At 43.0% G+C, this 15788-nt stretch overlaps 1 protein-coding gene across 2 annotated transcripts in view; it reads right to left on the bottom strand.

Annotated features, from left to right (window-relative positions):
* Positions 1-10094: 10094 nt before the first annotated feature.
* msn.S (moesin S homeolog) overlaps positions 10095-15788 on the bottom strand; it is a 67255-nt gene continuing 61561 nt past the window's right edge. For both annotated transcript variants that reach the window (XM_018232910.2, XM_041575066.1), the window contains exons 9-13: positions 15639-15769; positions 14014-14174; positions 13631-13723; positions 11103-11336; positions 10095-10710 (exon numbers count right to left, since the gene is read on the bottom strand). In XM_018232910.2, the coding sequence (XP_018088399.1) occupies positions 10546-10710; positions 11103-11336; positions 13631-13723; positions 14014-14174; positions 15639-15769 (784 nt within the window). In that variant the 3' untranslated portion in view covers positions 10095-10545. The remainder of the gene's footprint in view (positions 10711-11102; positions 11337-13630; positions 13724-14013; positions 14175-15638; positions 15770-15788) is intronic.

The following is a 15788-nucleotide window of genomic DNA, read 5'->3' as shown; positions in this document are numbered from 1 at the left end:
CCTGATTGGGCTGCCATGTATCTGCTGGTCTGGGGTGAGAGGTAAAAAAAAGCGCCAGGTAAGGCGAACCCAAAATGGCGAATGTCACGCGACGTTAATGGAGCCAGTGTCACGAGGACAACCTGATGGCTTACAGTTAAGGCACACTGAATTCTTAACTGCCCTTATTTAGTAAAAAAAATGTAGTCCTATACATTATAAACATCAAAAAACTTATCATTAAATCTAGGCAAATCTAGCTTTTTCCTGAATTTTAGTATTTTATTTTTATAATAAATCACACAAAGTCACAGGCAGTGCATCAGCCCAAACTTACAACCAAATAATCATAGCGCATGTAAGAAAGCAGCCCCCACCCCACAAATACAGCACACATAACTCTCCAGTACAACAGCCCCACCCCCCAGTCACACATGTTGCTCCACCTGAGGTCCAGATAGTCAGATAGAATTAATAAATGTGTCAGCCACATAAAATTAACCCCCTTCTTGATTTCCCCATTTACCAGTGCCAGCATCCATCATCTGGCTATACGGTATGTAACTGTGCCAAAAGCAGTCAATCCCTCATATTGCCCCCAAGTCCCCAATCTGTACCTGTGCCAGCAGCAGCAGCCACAAAATCCATCATATTATTGCCCCCAAGCTAAATCTGTTCTAGAAGCAGCTAAAAATCTATCAATTATCTGTTTACCTATGCAAGCAGACATAGGTCCCAAATTTCTATCTATGCCAACTAGGGATGTAGCGAACGTCGGAAAAAAAGTTTGCAAACATATTCGCGAACTTGCGTCAAAAATGCGAACGGTTCGCGAACGTCGCAAACCCCATAGACTTCAATGGAAAGGCGAATTTTAAAAGCTAAAAAAGACATTTCTGGCCACAAAAATGATTTTAAAGTTGTTTAAAGGGGTGCAACGACCTGGACAGTGGCATGCCAGAGGGGGATCAAGGCAAAAATGTTTCTAAAAAATACATTGTTGACACAGCGCTGCGTTTTGTGCTGTAAAGGGCTGAAATCACACTACATTTCTAAACCTGTGTAATAAACTGCTTTAAAACGTCCAGCGTCTACATGTAAAGGTTACAGCCTGTTCACACGCAAAGACGAAACGCGGCGCTTACTGCAACGCAAAAAAACGCAAAGAGCTTTAATGAATGATACCGTCAAGTGAGCAAATAATAGTTGTTAATTACTAGTTGAGCTTGTCACCTCCAGGATGTTCGTCCTGTTGGTGGCAATATTTCTGTAGTGGTGTGTTTAGCAGTCACCGTGCTTGTGCGCACGTGCACGGTCAGGCAGAGGTAATTCAATGTACAGTGAAGTGAACCAAAAAAACACTGATTCTGCAGTGTGGGCCCAGTTTTGGTCTACTTTATTGATCACCTGCGGTGACCATAAAAGATGCGATTTTGCCACTGTTGCAGAACCCTGAAAAATTAGGCATGTGTACTTTCCTGAAAAATTATGGTTTTTTTGTCGCAGCCACTGAAGCACAGAGGCCAGAAAAAATATGCCATATGAATGCTAAAAATATAATTTTTTTGGTCGCAGCCACTGAAGCACAGAGGCCAGAAAAAATATGCCATATAAATGCTAAAAATAGTCATTTTTTTTGTCGCAGCCACTGAAGCACAGAGGCCAGAAAAAATATGCCATATAAATGCTGAAAATATTCTTTTTTTTTTGTCGCAGACACTGAAGCACAGAGGCCAGAAAAAATATGCCATATAAATGCTGAAAATATTCAATTTTTTTGGTCGCAGCCACTGAAGCACAGAGGCCAGAAAAAATATGCCATATAAATGCTGAAAATATTCATTTTTTTTTTGTCGCAGCCACTGAAGCACAGAGGCCAGAAACAATATGCCATATAAATGCTGAAAATATTCATTTTTTTTTGTCACAGCCACTGAAGCACAGAGGCCAGAAAAAATATGCCATATAAATGCTGAAAATATTCATTTTTTTTTGTCGCAGCCACTGCAGCACAGAGGCCAGAAAAAATATGCCATATAAATGCTGAAAAATATTCATTTTTTTTTGTCGCAGCCACTGAAGCACAGAGGCCAGAAACAATATGCCATATAAATGCTGAAAATATTCATTTTTTTTGGTTGCAGCCACTGAAGCACAGAGGCCAGAAAAAATATGCCATATAAATGCTGAAAATATTCATTTTTTTTTGTCGCAGCCACTGAAGCACAGAGGCCAGAAACAATATGCCATATAAATGCTGAAAATATTCATTTTTTTTGCTTGCAGCCACTGAAGCACAGAGGCCAGAAAAAATATGCCATATAAATGCTGAAAATATTCATTTTTTTGGTTGCAGCCACTGAAGCAAAGAGGCCAGAAAAACTCAGGATTTACCTGGATTCAAATGAAACCAGTAGGGTTTGCACCCTAGTTTGTAACGGTGGCGGAGGGAGGAGGACGCTAAAGGACAGCTGTGTGTGGAGTCATGAGGCGTGCAGAGAAGGACAGCTGCATGGGGAGTCAGAAACTCAGAACAAGTCTTCCGGCGTGCAGTAACCCTCCGAGATCCACCCCTCATTCATTTTAATAAAGGTCAGGTAATCCACACTTTTGTGACCTAGGCGAGTTCTCTTCTCAGTTACAATCCCTCCTGCTGCACTGAAGGTCCTTTCTGAGAGGACACTTGAGGCGGGGCAAGACAAGAGGTTCATGGCAAATTGTGACAGCTCTGGCCACAGATCAAGCCTGCGCACCCAGTAGTCCAGGGGTTCATCGCTCCTCAGAGTGTCGATATCTGCAGTTAATGCCAGGTAGTCCGCTACCTGCCGGTCGAGGCATTCTTTGAGGGTGGATCCAGAAGGGTTCTGGCGCTGCCTTGGACTGAAAAACATTTGCATGTCTGACGTTACAGAGTGGCCAAAGTGCTTTGTCCTTGCAGGTGCGCTCGTGGCAGGATTACTGGCACCTCTGCCCCTGGAATGTTGATGAGTTCCTGAAGTGACATCACCCTTAAAAGCATTGTACAACATGTTTTGCAGGCTGGTTTGTAAATGCAGCATCCTTTCAGACTTGTGGTATGTTGGTAACATTTCTGCCACTTTATGCTTGTACCGAGGGTCTAGTAGCGTTGCGACCCAGTATAGGTCCTTCTCCTTAAGCCTCTTGATACGGGGGTCCTTCAACAGGCATGACAGCATGAAAGACCCCATTCTCACAAGGTTGGATGCAGAGGTATCCATCTCCGCTTCCTCGTTATCAAGGACTGCATCATCCACGGTCTCCTCCCCCCAGCCACGTACAAGACCAGGGGTCCCCAAAAGGTCACCACCAGCCCCCTGGGAAGCCTGCTCCTGTTGGTCCTCCTCCTCCACAAAGCCACCTTCCTCCTCTGACTCCACTTCTGACACCTCTCCCTGCGTTGCAGCAGGTGCCTGGGTTCGTTCTGGTGATTCCGACCAGAAATTGTGCGCTTCCTGCTCCTCGTCACGCTGGTCTACAGCCTCATCTGTCACTTGTCGCACGGCACGCTCCAGGAAGAAAGCAAAGGGTAGTAGGTCGCTGATGGTGCCTTCGGTGCGACTGACCATATTTGTAACCTCTTCAAAAGGGCGCATGAGCCTGCAGGAATCGCGCATAAGCACCCAGTAACGGGGGGAAAAAATCCCCAGCTCTGCAGATCCAGTCCTACCACCCAGTTCAAACAGGTATTCGTTGACGGCTCTTTGTTGTTGCAGCAGACGTTCCAACATGAGGAGCGTTGAATTCCAGCGAGTCTGGCTGTCGCAAATCAAACGCCTGACTGGCATGTTGTACCGCTGCTGAATGTCAGCAAGGCGTGCCATGGCTGTGTATGAACGTCTGAAATGGGCCGACACCTTCCTGGACTGCCTGAGAACGTCCTGGAATCCTGGGTACTTCGAGACAAAACGTTGGACTATTAAATTCAGAACATGTGCCATGCAGGGCACATGTGTTAAATTGCCCAGTCTCAGTGCTGCCAACAGATTGCTTCCATTGTCACACACCACTTTTCCGATCTTCAGTTGGTGTGGGGTCAGCCACCGATCGGCCTGTGACTGCAGAGATGACAGGAGTACAGATCCGGTATGGTTTCTGCTTTCCAGGCACGTCATCCCCAAGACAGCATGACAACGGCGTACCTGGCACGTCGAATAGCCTAGGGGGAGCTGGGGGTGCACAGGTGTGGAGGAGGAGGACCCAGCAGCAGAGGAGGAAGAAGATGAAGAAGACGAGGTAGAGAGCGAAGGAGGAGTAGAGGTGGTGGCAGAACCGCGTGCAATCCGTGGCGGTGACACCAACTCCACTGTCGTTGTTGAGCCACACATTCCCTGCTTCCCAGCCATTACCAAGTTCACCCAGTGGGCAGTGTAGGTGACATACCTGCCCTGACCATGCTTGGAGGACCATGCGTCAGTAGTCATATGGACCTTTGGCCCAACACTAAGTGACAGAGATGCGGTGACTTGGCTCTGCACATGGTGGTACAGGTGTGGTATTCCCTTTTTTGAAAAAAAATTGCGGCTGGGTACCTTCCACTGCGGTGTCCCAATTGCTACAAATTTGCGGAAGGCCTCAGAGTCCACCAGCTGGTATGGTAAAAGCTGGCGGGCTAAGAGTGCAGACAAGCCAGCTGTCAGACGCCAGGCAAGGGGGTGACTCGCAGACATTGGCTTCTTACACTCAAACATGGCCCTCACAGAAACTTGGCTGGGGGCAGATGACTGGGAATGGGAACTGGTGGTCAAGGTGGAAGGCGGAGTGGAGGGTGGTTCAGACGGGTCAAGGACAGCAGAGGTAGAGCAGTAAGATGCTGGACCAGAAGGAGGGTGGCTTTTAGTTTGCCTGTTGCCTTTGAGGTGTTGCTCCCAAAGTGCTTTGTGCTTGCCGTTCATGTGCCTTCGCATAGAAGTTGTACCTATGTGGCTGTTGGGCTTCCCAAGACTCAGTTTCTGACTGCACTCATTGCAAATTACAACACTTTTGTCAGAGGCACACACATTAAAAAAATCCCACACTGCTGACCTTTTTGAAGCTGGCAATCTGGCGGTAACAGTAGAAGTTGGCGGCGTTGGCGGCAATGGCGGGCGCGTTGGCCGGCTGACCACAGGTGCCGATACATGTTGTTGCCCTACTGTTCCCTGCGAGCTGTCCTCCCTGCTTCTTCTAAGTCTTATTCTCCTCCTGCCTCTCTGACTCTCCGTCTCTCCATCTGAACTATCCTCCTCTTGCTTTCTTCTACTGGGCACCCACAAAACATCAATCTCCTCATCATCATTCTCCTCAGATGCATCAATTTCTTCTGACAGCTCACAGAAGGAAGCAGCAGCGGGGACCTCCTCATCACTCATTATGTCCATCTCTGTTGTGTTCTCTGCCAGAATTAAATCTGGTGTAACGTCCTCATCTCCTTCATCTTCTTCTGCCAATAATGGTTGCGCATCACTCAGTTCAAGAAACTCATGTGAAAATAACTCCTCTGACTCCAGTGAAGAAGGGACGCCAGTGGTGGAGGAAGTGTTACGTGGGGTGGCCATAGCAGTGGAGGATGAGGATGTTGTGGTAAAGTTAGAAACGGTAGAGGATGGGGTGTGCTGTGTAAGCCAGTCAACTACCTCTTCAGCATTTTGGGAGTTCAGGGTCATTGCCTTTTTAAAACTGGGCAATTTCCTAGGGCCACAGGATAGCATAGCAGCACAGCCCCTAGTGCCTCTGCGTGGCGGCCTGCCTTTGCCTGGCATTATTTTTAAAACAACAACTCAGGTGGTGTTTCTGGAGACGGTATTATTATTGATATTTAGACAGTATGTGAACAAGCTCACACAGCTAGGTGGCAGTTGTTTGAAAATGAAGAACACACTGGGCAAACAATGCCTACAAGGTCAACGTATACACTACTACAGCAGTGGATACGGAATATATTATTGCTGCTTGAAAAACGTCACTCAGGTGGTGGTTCTGGAGACGGTATTATTATTGATATTTAGACAGTATGTGAACAAGCTCACACAGCTAGATGGCAGTTGTTTGAAAATGAACAACACACTGGGCAAACAATGCCTACAAGGTCAACGTATACACTACTACAGCAGTGGATACGGAATATATTATTGCTGCTTGAAAAACGTCACTCAGGTGGTGGTTCTGGAGACGGTATTATTATTGATATTTAGACAGTATGTGAACAAGCTCACACAGCTATATGGCAGTTGTTTGAAAATGAACAACACACTGGGCAAACAATGCCTACAAGGTCAACGTATACACTACTACAGCAGTGGATACGGAATATATTATTGCTGCTTGAAAAACGTCACTCAGGTGGTGTTTCTGGAGACGGTATTATTATTGATATTTAGACAGAATGTGAAACAGCTCACACAGCTAGATGGCCGTTGTTTGAAAATGAACAACACACTGGGCAAACAATGGCTACAAGGTCAACGTATACACTACTACAGCAGTGGATACGGAATATATTATTGCTGCTTGAAAAACGTCACTCGGGTGGTGTTTCTGGAGACGGTATTATTATTGATATTTAGACAGAATGTGAAAAAGCTCACACAGCTAGATGGCCGTTGTTTGAAAATGAAGAACACACTGGGCAAACAAATTGAAACAATGCCTGCAAGGTCAACGTATACACTACTACAGCAGTGGATACGGAATATATTATTGCTGCTTGAAAAACGTCACTCAGGTGGTGTTTCTGGAGACGGTATTATTATTGATATTTAGACAGAATGTGAAACAGCTCACACAGCTAGATGGCCGTTGTTTGAAAATGAAGAACACACTGGGCAAACAATGCCTACAAGGTCAACGTATACACTACTACAGCAGTGGATACGGAATATATTATTGCTGCTTGAAAAACGTCACTCAGGTGGTGGTTCTGGAGACGGTATTATTATTGATATTTAGACAGTATGTGAACAAGCTCACACAGCTAGATGGCAGTTGTTTGAAGAACACACTGGGCAAATAATGCCTGCAAGTGCACTACTATTGGTGCACTACTATGAAGAACAGCAAACAGCACTGTACACGTTAAAGAACAGTAAGATAAGTAAAATAAAAAAAAATTATATGTATATTAAAAAAAAAAATTCTCGGGTTGGTGCTGCTGAACTACTAGGAGCAGCACAGTAGCACACCAGTCCCACTCCCCAACACTGCTAGACTAATAGCACTGGGCTCTTATAGTAGCAACTAGCAAAGTAAAAAAACAAAAAAGAAAATAAAAGCAGTCCTTACAAGGACTATTGGGTTATTACAGCAGTCAGCAGATGAGATCAGAAGAGATCAGTGCCCACAGCAGGCAGCTACATACAGAGCACTGCAGTAGAAGGTAGATTACTAGCCAGCAAAGCTACCTAACCTGAAATGTCCCTCAAATCCCTGCAGACTTCTGTCCCTCCAATACAGAGCAGTATCAAGTAGATTACTAGCCAGCAAACTTACTATCAACTGTCCCTCAAATCACTAACAGCTCTCTCCCTACACTAGCTCTTCCAAGCACACACAGGCAGAATGAAAAAACGCTGCAGGGCTTCAGTTTATATATGGAAGGGGAGTGGTCCAGGGGGTGTGGGGGTGGTCCAGGAGGGACAGCTTCCTGATTGGCTGCCATGTATCTGCTGGTCTGGGGTGAGAGGTAAAAAAAAAGCGCCAGGTAAGGCGAACCCAAAATGGCGAATGTCACGCGACGTTCGCGAACATTCGGCGAGCGCGAACAGTCGATGTTCGCCGGCGAACAGTCCGCGACATCCCTAATGCCAACAGCACCCAAAATCTGTAGCTGTGCCAGCCAGCAGCACCCAAGATTTTGCCCGAAATCTGTACCTGTGCCAGCAGCCTCCAAAATATTACCCCCTAATCTGAACCTGTTGTGCCAGCCATATTGTCCCGCCAAATCTGTACCAGTTGTGCCAGCCGTATTGTCCTCCCAAACAATGCAGTGTTGCCCTGCACAGGTAAAACTGCTGTGTTTGCTTAAGAAACACTACTATTGTTTATATAAATAAGCTGCCGTGTAGCAATGGGGGCAGCCATTCAAAGGAGAAAAGGCTCAGGTTACACATCAGATAACACCATTAGACAGAGCTTATTTGCTATATTTTATCCATTAGTTATCCTGTGCCATATAGCCGTTTTTCAATTTCCGCCATTGCTCCTCAGCAGCTTGTTTATATGAACTATAGTAGTGTTTCTAAAGCAGACACCAGTTTTACCAGTGCAGGGCAACAGTACATGATATTTTCATGACTTTCATTTTTTGGTGTTACTGTTCCATTAAGGGGCGATATAACTATGTATAAATATATAAGGGGATCATATAATAATTTCTCCAATACTTTATTTACCAGTAGGTCTTTGCAGCTGACGCAAGGTAACCCATTTCAATTAGAAGAAAGGAGGTTCCAGCTAAATATTCAGAATGGTATTTTTACAGTGAGAGCTGAAGATGTGGAATTCTCTCCCTGAATCATACAGGCTGAATCGTACAGGCGGATACATTAGATATCTAAGGAGAAATAACCCCCCCCCAGTAAGAAAATCCCCTACCTACTACCCTAGTTAGTCCCCCATCCCTGCTTCACCCTGCATAGTTAGTTACCCCTGTACGTATACAGGGCCACTAGTGTCATGATGCAAGGGGAGAACTTTGCCTCAGACGGCAGCAGGTGGCCAGTTAAAAGGGGCGGCAAAAAGCCTCTTGTAACCAGGAAATTCAGCTCCACTAGTGCAGAGAGCACTATTGTGCTCAATGCACTGATGATGCAGCCCCCTTTGACGCTACTTTTTAATCATGGAGCGGGAGAGGAGAGGGAGAGGAGAGGGGGCGGCATCTAGGCCGCTGCCTCAGGCGGAGCTCATGGGTGCCATCTTCCTGATCTCCAGTCTTCTTCGGGTCCTCTTCCTTCACTTCGGCAATTTCCGGCACTTTTGGCGCATGCGCAGATGCTACGAACTGGAAGACTGCTCCAACTGCGCAGTTAGACTTAAAAGGTTGAACTTGATGGACGTGTGTCTTTTTTCAACCTAGTTTATCATGTTACACACAAATAAACAGACTTTTAACATCCAAATTGTTATACTTTATTGGCACAGTTAGAACAAAATAAGTTCAGCCAAAACAAGGAAAAAAACAAAAAAAAAGGGGAAACAAAAATAACAACAAAAAAAAAAAACAGATTTTTTTTTTTAATGGGTCTGGGCATTGGGTTAGTAGGATGAGTACCTCACATGCAGACCCCTCTCTGCTGTTAATATCCTCTATATATATATATATATATATATATATATTATATTATATTATATTATATATATATATATATATATATATATAAAATATTATATTATATATATATATATATATTATATATATATAAAAAAAAACACTTTCATATGGGGGAGGGGGGAAACATATAACCAGAAATGAAAAGGTTAAAGTATGTCAAATAAAAAATACTAGAAATCTGAAGTTTAATACTGAAATTTTTTTTTTGCTTGAACACTATTATGTTCCCAAAATAACCTTTTTTTAATTATAATACAGTGTACAGTTTTTTTGCTTCCCATAAGAACTCTTTGCCTCTTCCGTGTACTAGTATTTACTAAACTGTGCAGAGCTAGAAAAAATAAATCATTATATTAGATATCACAGGAATAAATAATACTTTGTAGAGGGAGAAAGGAGCTGGCAGCGTAGAACTTGAACCACCAAGACAAAAGCACTCATGCTCGGTCCAGCAGCGAAGGGTTAAAAACCTTTACCAAGATCAAAGGTGATTTTTCACTAGCACTCAGGCTCTGATGAGGTCAAAGACCTTTTGCATATGTGAATACTGTTTATTAGGAAATCTTGAAGTTTCTCTATTAGTGTATATATGTATATATATATATATATATATATATATATATATATATATATATATATATATATATATATATATATATCTTACTTTTTTTTTAATTATGTCTCAAAGTGTAAAAATTGTTTGCATGTCAAAAAAAAAAAAAATCGGGCTTTTTTTTTCTTGTTATGGCAACTGCCATCTGAAAAACCCCAAAAGCTCTGCTGCTGCAGATCCAGTAACAGAAAGGGAAGGGGTGGTGGAAAGTCACCCACTGATTTATTATGCAATAAACATTGTGCAAACAGGAAGGTTTCAGGAACCCAGCGGAGAGATCCAAATTCATATTGTGATTTTGGAATGGCAGAATATGGCATGTAAAAAGCCTAACAAAATGATTGGTCTTAATAAAGGGAAATGGGCACATGGAGGTTCATTTTCTGGACCCTTGTACTGCAGAAGCGTTTCCACAGCCCCCTGTGGAATATGAACAGAACAAACCCAGATTATTTAGAAAAAAAAAAAGTGGATTTTATACCTTCCTGCAAAAGAGAAAGACTGGTTCACATCTTAACTGCCTATGATTGTATGGCATTAGACCCCGACTCATTTGAGTGGCGGTTCCAGCTGAGCCATGGAAAGGAAAGACACAGATCTGTGGAATGGATGAGGAGGTTATAGGATGTTACATGGATTCGAATTCATCTATACGCTGCTTGGTGTTGCCCTGGCGGATCTGACGGAGAGTCTTGTATTTGTCCCTTCCTGCACGCACATTCTCAGCATGGAGGATGTCATTGGTGGTTTTCTTGGTTTCATCTCTGGCATTGGCGAGCTCAGAGCCTAATAGCTGCACACAAAGCAAAAGGTACAGAGTATTAGCACTTACAGATGGAAGCAGCTCTGATAATAAACAGTGATTCCCAAAAGTGGTCAAATTGATCTACCCCGTAAAGTATGAGGATATTAGAAGTTACCTTTTAGTTGCATGACCTTTAGCCTTGTACTTTTATATGGTCATGGAACTCAGAGATGACTTCCAAAATCCTTATAGGTTTTCTATGGGGGCCACATTATTGCATATATATTATATAATTCATAACATGCTCACAGGATGGATATTAAACTGATATGTTCATTCAATGAGATCTATGAAAAACTTTGTTCATGCTGGGGGTGGGCTGCAAAACCCCACTGGAGGGGAGTATTTAGGCAGTCCAGCTACCATAGGCTAATACATACCAGCAGGTGCTTCTGCACTCTCTCATTCTTCTCTGCTTCTGTGGTGCGATCTTCTTCGCTTCGGTCCTTGATCATTGCTTCGGATTTAAGTTCTGCACTGGCTTCTGCGTTATTCTCGTCCTGCTCATCGTCGTGGTCGTTCTCAGCATGCACAGGCTCCGGTACATGAGGGGTGGTCATTACCAGTTTCAATTCGTCCTGGGTCTTCTCCAGATCAACTTGCACATTGTGAGCCTGTCAATAGTTAGCAAAACAGTTCAGAACTCCACATAAAGACATCAAAACTTCTTTTTAACCTTCACTTAAAGGAGAAGGAAAGGCTAAAATTAAGTAAGCTTTATCAGAAAGGTCTATATAAATACACCAGTAAACCCTCAAGTAATGCTGCTCTAAGTTCTCTGTCAAAAGAAACACAGCATTTCTTTCCTTTTATTGTGTACACATTGGTGTCTGTATCAGACTTCCTGTTTTCAGCATAAACCTCCAGGGCAGGGATTGAGCATGCTCAGTTTGCTCCTCTCCCCCTCCCTCCTCCCATCCCTGCTGTAAACTGAGCTCAGAGCTGTAAGTGAGCAGGGAGAGACTCAGGCAGAAAATGATGTCACACCAAGCTTATATGGCAGCTTCTAACCTAAACAAACTGAGACAGTGTCTAGAGCGGTTTACTCAGGTATATTTACTACAGGCTATAGTTATTCTGCATTCTGCAGAATAAATATAGCGTTCTAGCTTGCACTATTGTGGCTAATCTGTTGGCAATAAACTGTCTTGGAGCTTTCCTTCTCCTTTAAGGAATCCTGGAAGACACATGCAAATGACTCCTTAGGCCAACTATAAATTCAGTTACACAACATTCATGCCACTTGCAGAATGGGTCATAGCCCAGTAACCCCAAATTTGCCTGTTACGGCAAGGCAGTGCACTTTAAAAACTCCGTTACTCCCGGGACCCTGTAACTATGGTTTAAGCAGAACAGATAAGGAGCAGTACATTAAACTGGGAGGGAGAATCTGAGGTGGCAGGACTAATTTTTCAAATTAAACTGCTCAGAGTTGAGCACTATTTAAAGTTATGTTCACCTTTAAGATAGAAGTGCGTTATAGAATGGTCTATTCTTAGCATAACTTTTCAATTGGTCTTCATTTTTTTTTATCGTTTTTGAATTATTTGCCTTTTACGTTTAACTTTTTTAAATGGGGGTCACTGACCCTGCAAGCCAAAAACTATTGCTCTATGAGGCTCAATTCTATTATTGTTAAGTTGTATTACTTAACTTTATTTTCAGGCCACTCTTACTCATATTCTAATCTCACATTCGTACCACTGCTTGGTTGCTAGGCTAATTTGGACCCTAGCAACCAGAAAGCTGCTGAAATTCAAACTGGAGAGCTGTTTAACAAAAAGCTAAATAAAAAAAAAAATTACATAAAGACCAATTGCCTCAGAATATCACTCTCTGCATCATACTTAAAGTTAATTTAAAGGTGAACAACACCTATAAAGCAATAAAAAAAAACTATTTAAAACTATAAGGCAAAATGCATTTCACGCAGAAGCTGACTTGTAATATAGGTGTATAATTGTAATTTAATGAAATGTAATATCTTGATAACATCTAAAACAACACATTTTCCACTTGACATAAATATATATGTAGCCATCATCAAGCCTCACTGCCAGCAGACCTGTTTATCTAGCCCAGTGTTGTCCAGCTTCTGTGGTACCAAGGGTCCAAATTTTTATGGCCTACGAGGTGAAGGGTCGATAATGGAAACCAGTGTTGACCGCTCCCCCTTTTTCAAACCACATCCATGTGATCACAATAAATGTCAAGACGATACCCATATTAATGGAGGTAGCACACCAAAACAAAACAAATGGTTGATGCTCACTGTAGGAATTTCACTCATGACTTGTATATAATAAAAACAAGTTTTTGTCATATTAAGACATACCCTTCAATACATATGCTTTGTCCTCCCCAGTGGATAGCACAGCAACCCTCAGCATATAATTAAACATCTTGGGGACCCCCTAACAAGTATTTCCAAATGCTAACAACCCACCACCAGGTTCACCTATTACAGGCAGAGCAAACAAAATATGCCATGCACAGACAGCATAGGGCAGGCACAGTATGGCACACACAGATAGGGTAGAGCAGTCACAGGTAGAGCAGGGTAAGAGACTATGCACAGTGACACAATGCCAGAGTTGCTCTTAGTCAGTCTGAGATGTAAACAGTTTGGGCACTGTCTGTCTGAGGTGTGATCAATGCAGGTTCTTATACATGTGAACAAATACGGGGCTCTACGGGTGTGAACAATACAGGGGGCATAAAAATATGAAAAATGCAGGTGAGAACAATGCAGGACTTTACAGCCTGAATTTGAGGTGTGAACAATGCAGGGGCCAGTTGATCTCAGTTTTGATACCTTTTGAAAGGTATGCAATCAAAGCAACCAGACTTTAATGAAGGGACACAGAAAGGGGGCCCGCCAATTGGACAGCACTGATCTAGCCACTACCTTTTGCTGCCACGCCATGGCTTCCTCTTCCTTCTTCTGTCGAGCAATTTCTAGGTGGCTGATTGTTGCAGTCAGCTCAGACAGTTCAGCAGCCTGTGAAACAAAATATATCAGCTTAGCCATGGCCTATATCAGCAGACAGTCATAACCATCCAAACTGTGACATATAATGGAGAGCAGACATGTGGGACTACAGTTTGTACCCTGCCTCACTTGTATTAGCTGGGCTGAAAAACAGTATTAAGCAAGTAATAATATTAGGAATGCTTTCTAGAGCAGAGGTTGTTCTGTGACCCCCAAAATGTATAACACAATTAGAGATTTCCTTCTCTTCCAGTTAAACATTAATGCCAGTGATGATTCAAGCGGCATTCAAAACTTACCAGATGCTCCTGGTTCTTCATCTGGTCCTGAGATTGCTTCAGTAGGGCTTCTTTTGCTTCCTCCGCAGCCAATCGCTCCCTTGCAAGCTTCTCTGCCTCCTCCTGTGCCCGGCTTCTCTCTTCTTCCAGCTCCAGAGCCTTTCGGGTCTGTTCCTCCAAAGCTGAAGAGGGAAACATGGTAAAGGTAAATGTTATTAATGCACTGCAGTGTGTGCCTTCCGTATCAGTTCCTTGTGATGCCACATAAGAAGCTCAAAGAACTCTGAACACCACAGGCTGTGAAGAAGAGAAACAAAACAAGCAAGCACGGTACTCATTAAATAGGAGAGTTATAACCATACTCATATAAATATATAAAAGTCTATAGATACAAAGACAGCAATACATTTGTAATGATATTTATGTGAACTGTTTCACCCAACACCTACTATGTTGACTTAAGAATGTATTGGCATGGAACATACCACCTACAATATCAGACATCTGCAAAGCTCTGTTTGATTAAACCATGAGGGCATCTTGGCTTCAAATTGATATAAGAAAAAAAAAAAAAACGTCAATGAAAAAATGCTTTGTATGGGAATCTCTAGGCTGCAATAATTTGCCTCCTATGGCAGACCAGGCAGGAAAACCACACGAACAGGAATCTTTGGCCAATTTGGTGGACCAATCAGATCACATGCCTTGAGTTGGGTTTGTGAACTAGCATAATAAATTGCAACAGTAGGGGAGTGCTAAGCTTATATTTTTGGTGCTTGGTTGTGAATCCAAGCACTACTGTAACATTTACCAGAACAGTTCAGGGTGTGCGCCCACCATATGGACTGTGTTTATAGAGTTGGGCATAGACATAGGAGAAATATCATCAAGAACTCACAGATCCAATGAAAATGTATTTGTAAAGAAAAAGCATATTAGTTACAAAGAGCTTTACATGTTTTGTGCTACACAGCTCTTAATGATAGGTCTATTTACAACACCCGTTCATGGCATGATGGAGTGCCTACTGATATTTTGCATCTCTGTTACCTCCTACCTAATGGGCTGGGATCTCACAACTTACTAATGAGCTTTGACTTTGTATCTATACTCAGACGCATCCCTAACTACACTACCAGACAAACCTCAACACCATTATGTGCTGCCAATAAAATCTACTGGGGTAGCCAATGGTTGTACGAATTCCAGATGTTGGTAATTTTCATCCTTGGGTGCAAGGGGTTCTAAAGTTAGGGATGAGTATAAATAGAAGTGCGTCCCAACTCCAGGCCTTGAGACTCAAAGACTTTGAGACTTAAATTAGACTTAAATGTATTAATATTCCAGGTCAACTTGGAAAGGTGAGAAGAATTGACTTGACCAAATCAGCATAACTGTTGTTGAGACTCAAGGTTAGGGTTACCAGATGATTTGAAAATTCAGGGAGATGTCTAAAAAATGCATTTAGAGATGCTGCATTTTCAAGTCATCTGGTAACCCTACTGACTGGAGCTGGACAGCCCTGGTGTAAGTATGAATGACTGTTGAGGGTACCCAGCGTATGATATAAATTTATACAACATACAGCCATGAGCATGCAGTGCATTAAAAAGGCAGATGGAATATGTTACAACTGGATTCCTTACCTTCTTGCGCTTTCCTTGTCTGATCTTCAATCTGCCTTAGTCGTTCCATCAGCTCTTCCTTCTCCAGCTCAATTTTTTCCTTTTCCTTCTCAGCCAACTCTCTCTTCTTCTTCTCATTCTCCAGCAGAGCCCTGAGAGAGGGACACAAGG

Source organism: Xenopus laevis, chromosome 8S (assembly GCF_017654675.1).
Source record: "Xenopus laevis strain J_2021 chromosome 8S, Xenopus_laevis_v10.1, whole genome shotgun sequence".
NCBI classification, from domain to species: Eukaryota; Metazoa; Chordata; class Amphibia; order Anura; family Pipidae; genus Xenopus; species Xenopus laevis.
Note: the sequence above shows the minus strand (reverse complement) of the source record. Positions and strands in the feature narration are given on the sequence as shown.